This window comes from Cebus imitator, unplaced genomic scaffold (assembly GCF_001604975.1).
Source record: "Cebus imitator isolate Cc_AM_T3 unplaced genomic scaffold, Cebus_imitator-1.0 Scaffold304, whole genome shotgun sequence".
In the NCBI taxonomy this organism is placed as follows: Eukaryota; Metazoa; Chordata; class Mammalia; order Primates; family Cebidae; genus Cebus; species Cebus imitator.
In genome coordinates, this window is record NW_016107619.1 from 1981176 (window position 1) to 1993007 (window position 11832).

Sequence of the window (11832 nt, forward strand, 5' to 3'; positions counted from 1 at the left end):
AAAAAAAAAAAAAAAAAAAAAATCAAGTCTAAGAGACAAAGGATTAAATCACATGCTTTGGCAGAATCTGGAATCTCCCTTTTTGGTTGCCGTATTTCCAAGAGAAAAGGAAAAAAGGGCTGTACCTGCTTTTCTTCATTATCCTGGAGAATCTTGGAAGTCTATGGCCCGGGAATAAATTAGTGTCAGAAAACAGAGTACATAGCAACATTCTCCCTGAATCATAACATAAACCCATTTGCCTGGCGTGTACACATTTCATTGTACCAAATAAGTATTCTAAATTCTTTGTACATTTAATTGGCACCAACCAGCAGCCAGAGCTTGCTTTCAACTAAGGTGATGTGCTTCTATAGGAAGATTTACCTTAACTTCTCCAGCAGAAGACCAACACACATGAATCGTTCCTGAAGTTGAATTAGGTCCTGTGGATAGAACATACTCTGCTGACCTGCAGACAGACTTCAGGATCTATTTGCTTTTTCTGGGCTTCAAATTTGTTTTACCTTAGACAAAGACCTAAATTTAACACAACTGATTCTTATAATAGGGAAAGAAATAGAAAATGCACTAGGCAGTTAATATTCTTCTCAATCGTTTTGAATCATTACCCCCTTACAAATTCCTGAAGTGTGCCAGTGTCTAATTAGAGCCATGAAAAATATGAGTTTCAAGGAATGATTCCTTTTCAAACTTTTTAATACTATAGCTGTGAAAAGCTCATCTACAAATATATTCAATGCCACCAGTTGTGCATGGAGTTAAAAGTGGATGGGAACCAGATTTCAACCAAATGTAAGAAAACATATTCCAATGCATAAACTCGTCCGTCTGTGGAACTGCAGCAGGCCAGCTCAGGTAGTTCTAGGATTCTCTAATATTGCTCCAAGTGGAAAGACGTGTTTACCCAGGCCTTGTGCAAAGTGAAACAGCAGGAACAGGGATGGAGGCTGCTGTGATTCTTGTGGGAGACAATGGCAAGAGGGATCCATCTGAAATGGAGATTTCATTTGGGAAAACAGGAGGTGCTGAAGAGTTGAAGAAATAGGTATCAAATTATTTGGGATCAGTGGTGTACTTGACTCTGACACTTGACTTTCTTATCTTTCTGTGCAGCCAGTGCGGATTTTCCATATAATCCAGGACAAGGCCAAGCTATAAGAAATGGAGTCAACAGAAACTCGGCTATCATTGGAGGTAGGTGATGTGCAGAGTAGGCTTATGTGGGGCTACTCACCTAAGTAGTAACTGTCAATAACACAGTAGTCTAGGAAAAAAGTTTTCCAGATTTTTACATTATTCATTTTGCCGTTTAAATAGGACATAAGCTTATGAAGTATGATGTGAAGAAATATAGTAAATATGGCCGGGCACAGTGGCTCACACCTGTAATCCCAACACTTTGGGGGGCCAAGGTGGACAGATCACCTGTGGTCAGGTGTTCAAGACCAGCCTGGCCAACATGGCAAAACCCCATCTCTACTAAAAATACAAAAATTAGCCAGGTATGGTGGCTCACACCTGTAGTCCTAGGTACTCGGGAGACAGAGGCAGACGAATTGCTTGAACCCGGGAGGCAGAGTTGCAGTGAGCTGAGATTGTGCCACTGCACTCCAGCCTGGGCGACAGTGAGACGCCATCTCAAAGAAAAAAAAAGGAAATACAGTTAAAGTGTCACCTGGCTACTTTTTTTTTTTTTTTTTTTTTTTCCCTCTGAGACAGAGTCTCGCTCTTGTTGCAGGCTGGAGTGCAATGGCATGATCTCAGCTCACTGCAACCTTTGCCTCCCAGGTTCAAGCAATTTTCATGCCTCAGCCTCCCAAGTAACTGGGATTACAGGCATGCACCACCACACCCAGCTAATTTTGTATTTTTAGTAGACAGGGTTTCTCCATGTTGTTCGGGCTGGTCTCGAATTCCTGAGCTCAGGTGATCCGCCCACCTGGGCCTTCTGAAGTGTTGGGATTACAGGCGTAAGCCGCCACACATGGCCAACCTGGCTACTTTTTAATGCTTGCTTATAAAAAACAAATGGGAGCGGTGAGCTGGACAGATTCAGAATACACACGTAGGTAGTAGTGACCGCAGCAAGGACACTTCTTTATACTCTGATCTTTTTCAGTCTCATTCTTTCACATCTCAAATGGTCCAGGATAGCATACTATAAAAAATGAAAAGGAAAATCCCAGCCTGGTTTCAGTTACCATAATAAAAATTTATCAGCAAATTACTGGAGGTCATTATTTTAAGTGAAATAAGCTAGGCATAAAAAGAAAAGTATTGCATGCTCTTTGATACACGGGAGTTAAAAGATTCAAAAACATCGGGGTAGAAAGAAGAACAGGTAACAGAGACTGGGAAAGTTGAGCAGGAGGAGGAAGGAGAATGGAGTGAAGTGCATTGCAGGGTGCAAGCATACAATACAGTAAGATAAAAGGAACAAATTCAACGTTTGCTAGCAGGGTAGGATGACTGTGTCTAACAAAAATGTATCGTACTCGATTGATGAACACCCTAAACACTATGACTTGATCACTATAACTTATATATGTGTAACAAATTTTCTCAGGTACCCCATTAATTTGCACAATGAAAAATAAAAATGTATCAGAAAATTAATAAGCTGTAGCATTTAAAATATTCCAGTCTTTTCTTCGCACCATGGACAGCTACATAATAATTTGACTCTCCTAGGACAGCCATTGAGCTTCATGTGTAGATCAATATTGGCATCCCTGTTGTCATCAAGATCCCAATCCTCAATGTTTTTTTTGCTTCTTTTTTAATCAACTTAATTGAAGTATAACATGCACCTATAAATGTAACAGATTTATAACTTTTTTTTTTTGAGATGGAATCTCAGTCTGTTACCCAGGCTGGAGTATAGTGGTGTGATCTCAGCTCACTGCAGTCTCTGCCTTGAGGGTTCAAGCGATTCTCCTGCCTCAGCCTCCCAAGCAGCTAGGACTACAGGCACACACTGCCACACATGGCTAATTTTTTGTATTTTAGTAGAGACGGGGTTTCTCTGTGTTACCCAGGCTGGTCTCAAACTCCTGAGCTCAAGCAATCCACCAGCCTCGGCCTCCCAAAGTGCTAGGATTACAGGCATGAGCCACTGTGCTTGGCCTGTCTTTTTATAATTTGTGGTTTGTTTGTCCTATCTAAAAAGTCTGCCTACCCAAAGGTTTTGAAGATTTTCAGCTTTATTCTAGAAGTTGTATAGCTTTATCATTTACCATTAGGTCTTTAATCACTTTGAGTTAATGTTTATAAATGGTGTGAGAGGAGAGTCAAAGTCAGTATTTTCCAAATGAATATCTACTTATTCCAAGACTATTTGGGAAAAAAAAAAAAAAAAAAAAAAAAAAAAATTTTAAAAAAAAAAAAAAAAAAAAAAAAAAAAAATTTTTTAAAAAAAAAAAAAAAAAAAAAAAAAAAAACTATACTTTTCCTCAATTGAATTTTCTTGGTACTTTTGTCAAACGGCAATTGACTCGTGTGTGTGTGTGTGTCTGTGTCTGTCTATTTTCTGGGCTTTTTGTTCTGTTTCATTGGTCTATGTATCTTTCCTTAGCCAATTCCATGCTTGCATCATTGTTGTATCTTTATACTGTCTTGAAATAAGCAATAAAAGTTCTCTAATCCTTTTTCAAAATTATTTTGACTCTTCTATGTCATTTGCATTTCTATATAAAATTTAGAATCAGCTTATAAATTTCTATCAAAAAATTGGCTATGATTTAGATTGGGATTGTACTAAATCTATAAATGAACATCTGAACAATATTTAGTATTTCTATTTTTTTTTTTTAGATGGAGTCTTACTCCATCACCAGGCTGGGGTGCAGTGGCGCAATCTCTGCTCACTGCAACCTCTGCCTCCTGGGTTCAAGCAGTTCTCCTGCCTCAGCTTCCCAAGTAGCTAGGACTACAGGCATGTGCCACCATGCACAGCTAATTTTTGTATTTTTAGTAAAGACAGGGTTTCACCACATTGGCCAGGATGGTCTCGATCTCTTGACCTGGTGATCTGCCCGCCTCAGCCTCCCAAAGTGCTGGGATTACAGGTGTGAGCCACTGCAGCTGGCCTAGTATTTCTGTCTTTGCCTGGCATATCTATACATTTATTTGTTTCTTTAATTTCTCTCAGCAACATATTGCGGTTTTCAGTGAGAAGTCTTGAACAACTCTTAAACTTGTGCAATTGTTATTTTATATTTCATTTTCTAGGTGTTTCTTTCTGGCATATAAAAGCATAATTGATCTTTTATATCAGCCTTGTATTCTGTGACCTTGCTAAATTTGCTGTTCTAGTAATTTTTTTTTTTGTATATTCCTTAGTTGTCTATCTAAACAAGCATGTTATCTCACAATAATGACATTTTTTAATGTTTTTTTTCCAATCTATATGTTTTTTAATTGTTTTATTGCATTCGGTAGGACTTTCAGTATAAAAGTGAGTAAAAGTGTTGAGATGTCACAATTTTGCATTGTTCCCTATGGTAGGAAAATGTGTTTGATCTTTCACTATTAAACAGGATATTGGTGGCCAGGTGCAGTGGCTCATGCCTGTAATCCCAGCACTTTGGGAGGCCAAGGCGGATGGATCACCCAAGGTCAGGAGTTCAAGCCTGGCCAACATAGTGAAGCCCCACCTCTCCTAAAAATACAAAAAAAAAAAAAATAGCTTGCTGTGGTGGTAGGCACCTGTAATCCCAGCTACTTGGGAGGTTGAGGCAGGAGAATCGCTTGAATTCAGGCAGCAGAGGTTGCAGTGAACCAAGATCATGTCATTGGACCCCAGCCTGGGTAACAACAATGAAACTATCTCAATAAATAAATAGGATATTGGCTGTAGGTTTCCAATAGATGTTCTTTATCAGGTTGGGAAAGTTTCTTCTACTCATCGTTAACTGAAGGTTGTATGATGAATGGATACTGGAAGTTTTCCAAATGCTTTTTCCGCGTTTATTTCGATGATCATATTGTTTTACTCCTTATTTGCTTAATTTAGTAAATCACATTGCTTTATTTTTAATGTTGAACCAACCTTGCATTCCTAGGATTAACATTACTTCATTGTAATATATGATCTTGTTTACATATTGCTGGGTTTGATTTGCTAAACTTCTATTTAAAAGAATATTCCTCCATAGTTTTCTTGTAATGTTTTTCTGATAATCCTGATCTCATAAAATGAATTGAGTATTGTTTTCTCCTCTATTTTAAGAAAGATATATAGGATTGGTCTAATGTCATTAGGTAATGTTTGTTAATGGTATTGTTCGGGTCTTTTAAATTTTTGCAGATTTTCTGTTCAATTGTTCTATCAGTTACTGACAGAACAGTGTTAAAATCTCCAAGTATAATTGCAAATGGGTCTAATTCTCCTACCAGTTCTACCAGTTTTTGCTTCATTTATTTTGTACTTCCGTTGGTTTATGCACATTCAGAATCATTATGGCTTATTGATGAATTCACCCTTTTGTCATTATGAAATGTTATTCATTTCTACTAACAACCTTGTTCTTTTTCTCATATTAATGTAGCTATTCCAGCTTACTATGATTATTGTTTGCAATCTTTTCCCACCCTTTTTTCACCTGTATAGCTCATGTCTTGTAGACATCATATAGTTGGCATCTTTTTTATCTACTGTCTCTATTTTTTAATTGGAGTGTTTAAATCAGTTATATTTACTTCTGTTTTATCTAATCTGTATTATTTCATCCAGTTTTTTTGTTTTGTTTTGTTTTGGATAGAGTCCTGCTCTGTCACACAGGCAGGAGTGCAGTGGCACAACCTCAGCTCAATGCAGCCTCCACCTCCCAGGTTCAAGTGATTATCCTGCCTCAGTCTCCCAAGTAGCTGGGACTACAGGAACATACCACTATGCCTGACTAATTTTTGTGCTTTTAGTAGAGTCAGGGTTTCATCATGTCGGCCAGGCTTATCTTGAACTCCTGATCTCAGATGATTCACCCACCTCAGCCTCCCAAAGTGCTGGGATTACAGGCATGAGCCACTGTGCCTAGCCTGATCCAGCATTTTTTTCATTTCAGATATTGTGTGTTTCACCTCTACAAGTTCCACTGTTTCATTTTTATCTCTTTTCTTTTTCCCCGCATTTTAATCATGTTTTCCTTTAAATCCCTATGCATGTTTATAATAGCTGTTGTGCTATCCTTATCTGCCCCTTCCATTCTCTGTCATTTTTGGATCTCGTTCTAATAGACTGATGTTTCTTCTGGTCAGGTGACATTTTCCTACTTTATTTTTTCTCTGAATGTTGGATAATTTTTATTGGATATTAAATATTACTAATGTTCCATTGAGTTTTTGAGTTTTATTGTCTTTCATTAATGAATAATGAGGTTTGTTTTAGCAGGCGATTAAATTACTGGCAGCTTGATGTTATTTAGATGTGTTTTAAAGCTTTTTAAGGGCATGTCTAGAGTAGTCTTTATTCTAGGCCTATTTTAGCAAAACATCTTCAACATGACCATTCTATCAACTGTATTAAATGCCCTGATTGTTCAATGAGGTCTCTTCAGTGTGCTTGGTTGGAATATAAAAATCTCCCAGCCCTCTATGAGCTCTGGAAATCATTCTGCTTACAGCTCTTTAGTCACTGGTTTTTGCCTGGCCTGTGGGCTTTCATTCTGTACATGCACACGTTAGTAGTATTCGGCCACGAATTCAAAGAGACTTCTGTGCAGATTATCAGGGTTATTTCCATACACAGCGCACGCTCTCGCTCTCTCACTGTCTCTGTCTCTCTGTCTCCCCTCTCCATTTAGGAGAAAGCACTGTGCTTTCTTGTGCTTTCCCTCCCTACACTGCTGTCCAAAAATCACTACCAGCCAGAAAACTAAAAAAAAGTAGGATTCCTTTTTTTTCCCCTGTTCTCAGACACCATGGTTCTGCTCTGCCTGTTGTCTAATGCCTGAAACCTGTCATTTCATAGATTGTGTCCAGTATTTTAGTTACCTTCGGCTGGAAGACAAGTTACTCCTGTTTTTCCTGTTACCCCTTCCTGGACAAAAACAGAAATCTGACTTCATTTCTGTTGTCTTTGCTGTTTTGGAGTCTGTGTTCTATATGGGGGAGGGCTGTGTCTGAGGGAGCTGTAGTGAAGCGGGGACACCGTATCGGAAGGACACCCGGGCCCTGTCTAATCTCTCGTGCTTCTCCTGTCTCCACCAGGGGTCATTGCTGTGGTGATTTTCACCATCCTCTGCACGCTGGTCTTCCTGATCCGGTACATGTTCCGCCACAAGGGCACCTACCACACCAACGAAGCCAAGGGGGCCGAGTCGGCAGAGAGTGCGGACGCTGCCATCATGAACAACGACCCCAACTTCACAGAGACCATTGATGAAAGCAAAAAGGAATGGCTCATTTGAGGGGTGGCTGCTTGGCGATGGGATAGGGAGGAGGGAATTACTAGGGAGGAGAGAAAGGGACAAAAGCACGCTGCTTCATACTCTTGAGCACATCCTTAAAATATCAGCACAAGTTGGGGGAGGCAGGCAATGGAATATTCTTGAGACTGATCACCACAACAACAAAAAAAACTTTTTAATATTTCTTTATAGCTGAGTTTTCCCTTCTGTATCAAAACAAAATAATACACACAATGCTTTTAGAGTTTAAGCAATGGTTGAAATTTGTAGGTAATATCTGTCTTATTTTGTGTGTGTTTAGAGGTGTTCTAAAGACCCGTGGTTACAGGGCAAGTTTTCTACGTTTTTACGAGCCCTTAGAACGTGGGTATTTTTTCTTGAGAAAAGCTGATGCACCTACATATGGCCCCAACATTCTCTTCCTTTTGCTTCTAGTCAACCTTAATGGGCTGTTGTAGTAAATAGTTCGTGTTCACCTACTATTTCCTTTCACATCCTTTACGTTGGAAAAGAAAGGGGCAAAGAGAACTTAGTCTTTGCCAGTTTTCAAGCAGACCTCCATCTGCACCAGCTCTCTGGAATCTGGGGTTCCTGACCGATACCAGCAGTTGAAGAGAGTACATGGCACCTGGTGTGCAGCGACACAATTGGCACAACTGGAGAGAGACATTAAAGAACCAGGGAAGGTAGTTTATATTAGGGTCATTGGTTTGATTTTTCATTGAATTCTACTAAGCTAATATTGTTCCACATATGTAGTCTTAGACCAATTCAATATCTGTAACTATCTGCTGCAATACCGTGGTGACCAGCTGTTACAAAACATTTTTTCCTGTTTTATCTGAAACATATTGGATTTATATGTGTATAAGCGCCTCAGTGGGGAATTAGAGCCAGATGTTATGATTTGTTTGCTCTTTTTCTTTCATAGTTGTAACAAAAGTATGGATAATTTCTAGTGACTACATCAACTAGGTTGCGCTTATTTTGCTTTCCATCTCTGGTAGTTTTTCCACCCCTGTGACAAAATCCTAACAGACAGTGTCCTATAAACGGACGCAACACAATAAAGCCAAGTTATTACTGCTGTCACTCTGGATCATATGGAAAACACTGCCATATTTTAAATCAACTACTCCACGTGTTGTTCCATTCAGTCACACTGCTGTGATTCAGGGATCTTCTAAGACGGACACATTCGAACCTCAATTTCCTCACAAACCTGGTACTTGTTACTTCTCAGAGGATGGACAAGTGTAGTTAATCACACCTCTTAATCAGAAACCTTGACCCAGTTATTTAACAAATAACTCATTGATTATATTTAAAAATAACAGACTTCATGTAAACAAATGGGACAATGCATCCAAAAATAATTTTATTTTTTAAACTGATTACACAAAAATTACTTCTAGAAAGACTGTCACTTATAGGCCTGGCGCAGCGGCTCACGCCTGTAATCTCAGCACTTTGGGAGGCCGAGGTGGGTGGATCTCAAGGCCAGGCGATATAGACCATCCTGGCTAAAACGGTGAAACCCTGTCTCTACTAAAAATACAAAAAAAATTAGCCAGGCATGGTGGCACGCGCCTGTAGTCCCCGTACGTGGGAGGCTGAGGGAGGAGAATCGCTTGAACCCGGGAGATGGAGGTTGCAGTGAGCTGAGATCATGCCACTGCACTCCAACCTGGGTGACAGAGCAAGGCTCCACTCGGAAAAAAAAATAACAAGAAGAAAGACTACCATCTATGATCATTATATTTCAAGCCTCTACTTCATAAGCACTTTTTAAAAAATCTTGAGACTCCATTATTCTGAGGAATTAAATATGATCACTTTTTCCTTCTCTGCCTGGAAGAGGTTAAGAGGAGGTTTCAAAGGTATGGATGCTATTGTTCTGATGGCCTGGCTCAAAATATGGAAATTCTACTCTGTTAGAATTATGCAAACTTTTTCAAGAGTCTCAATATGCCTAACTTACTGGAGCATGTCAGTTTCTTGGGTAATGGAAGACGTTATCTAGAGTTGCCAATGGCACATTACAGCAGTGCACAGCACATTCCAAAGGAGACACTGGACCAGTTGCTTCCCATGCAGGTCAAGGTAACAGAATAAAAGGGAATCCTGAAGCACTTTTACCATTGCTGACTGAGCTCAGGCACTGTCATGAACACCCTTAATTTTAAAAGGTTTTAGTCATTCTTCTATAAAATATTTAAAATGGTTAAGTATTTAATATCACTAAATATCAGAACAATGTAACATTTACAAATGACATATTGAAAGCAAAGGCTGTTTTATTTAGCCAAGATGATACCATTAAGAGTTATTTTATGTATTATTGAAAGCAAATTTTAAACATAATGTTTTGTAAGTGTTTCTGGGTTTTTTTTTTTAGATGGAGTATCGTACTGTCACCAGGCTGGAGTGCAGTGGCGCCATCTTGGCTCACTGCCATCTCCACCTCCTGGGTTCAAGCAACTCTCCTGCCTCAGGCTCCTGAGCAGCTGGGACTACCGGCGTGCACCACCATGCCCAGCTAATTTTTTTGTATTTTTAGTAGAGATGGGATTTCACCATGTTGGCCAGGATGGTCTTGATCTCCTGACCTCGTGATCCTCCCGCCTCGGCCTCCCAAAGTGCTGGGATTACAGGCGTGTGTGTTTCTGGTTTTTAAACCTGGTTTACAGGTATTACTTCTGCACTTAACAGTTAATGCCAGATGAAAATATACTATTTCTTGGAATTCCCATGATAGCTCTGTTCATTATTCATTGTCTCAACACTTTTCCTTTTTTCCCAAAATGAGTAGGGGATTAAAGCCACCCAAAACAGCTTCTGCTACTAAAATGTTCTCATTCTTTCTCCTCCCTCTCCTTTTCTTGCCACAAAAGGTGAAAAATGAGACCCAATCCTCTCACCAACATTTCAAACCTAGGACACTAGAATGACTGCAGGGATCCGTGGTTCTCCCATATCACCATCAATTAAGACATTTAGGACACTGTCTCTCTCTTAAAGAGGGTTCCAATGTGACCATCAGACAGGAAACCAAAAGGTGGATAAAGTATTAAGTAACTAGGTGCCAAATAAATGCTGGAAATCTTGACCTCTCCTTGGGATTATGGGTTTAACAAAAAATCCCTGCATCTGTTTATGAAGGCCATATCCAGTACATTTCAAATAGTAAATAATCTATTTATGTGAGGAAAAGGAAGTAAGTCTTTCTTCCAACTCTCTCCCTGGACAGCCTAGCACAATGCAGCCTTTATAACTAAGACATCACCGCCCAAGGGCTCAGTGCCTAGTCCTGCTTTGTCATTCACATCTCACAGAATCTTGACATCTTACATTCCAATACATTGTCAATCAAGCACAAGTATGCTGGTAGTAGCCTCTTTAAATAATATGTATAAAAAAAAAAAAAAAAAAAAAAGAGGCTGTTTTGAAGTTTCAGGGAAAGTTAATGGCTGATTAAGGTTGTGCAGGAAACATCCGTGTATGAAGCAAATATCGATGTTTTGAGAAGCTGAGAGTAGATGACTTTGAATGAATGCAAGGTTAGTGCTATTCTAAGCTCTCAAAATAGCATATTCCCTGCAGTTCAGGTAAGCGGATCTAGGAGGTTGAAAAAGTCATTTTGTTCAATTATTTTCTGGCTCTTCTTAATATATAAAAATATATTTCCGCTTATGGCTTTCAATCAACTGCTCAAAAAAAGAGATTTGTTATCTGGAAGTTTTTATTAAAGGGCTGAAAACAAGAAGTTAGAGAGCCTTTGCTAGAAAAGTCTTACTGCCCTACATTTGACAAACAAGCATCCTTTACTCACAAGAGCAGGAATTCCGAGGCACAAGAAAAAGCAATGGCCTGAGCCAAAGAGTTCATCTTAATGTTACTTTTGAGCATCTGCTGAGCAGCCACCATCAGCAGGCTGAGAGCTGGGCAGACAGAAGCTGTCGGAAGCACTTCAGGAGCAAGCACACAGCTATGGAACTTGTAAACGCAAGTGTTCAGGTCGTGTCAAGGAGCTTTTCTCTGCTTCTGTGTTGGAATCTGTTCTTTTCAATCCTACTTCTCTTCGTCTCCTCACCACACTATATCCCATGTCCTCCTCTTATGCAGCGAGTGTTTCCATGGCCCCTTTATGTCTCATGCCTCCAAACAACTAACACCTGATTTGAAACTGCCCCACCTTTTTTTTCTTCTCACTACTCTGTTGAGCAGTTTTCAGAAAAAATGGCAGCAATTATTAAATTGGATTCAAGTCAGCCAGCCAAATATACGTCCTCAGTTGCTAGTCCCAGCAGAACCACCTGATCCTAAACTGGTGAGAAACAAAGAATAACAATATGCCCAGCTGACTTGAGCTAAGAAGTAATGCCGCCCCCCACCCCGCCATTTTTTTTTTTTTTTTTTTTTT

At 39.5% G+C, this 11832-nt stretch overlaps 1 protein-coding gene across 1 annotated transcript in view; it reads left to right on the plus strand.

Moving 5' to 3' along the window:
• The window catches only part of CNTNAP2 (contactin associated protein 2), a 1742807-nt gene extending 1734308 nt beyond the window's left edge, over positions 1 to 8499 (plus strand). Inside the window, exons 30-31 of the mRNA XM_017502914.1 lie at positions 1117 to 1197; positions 7210 to 8499. Coding sequence (XP_017358403.1) covers positions 1117 to 1197; positions 7210 to 7409 — 281 coding nt within the window. The 3' untranslated portion in view covers positions 7410 to 8499. The remainder of the gene's footprint in view (positions 1 to 1116; positions 1198 to 7209) is intronic.
• Positions 8500 to 11832: the final 3333 nt, after the last annotated feature.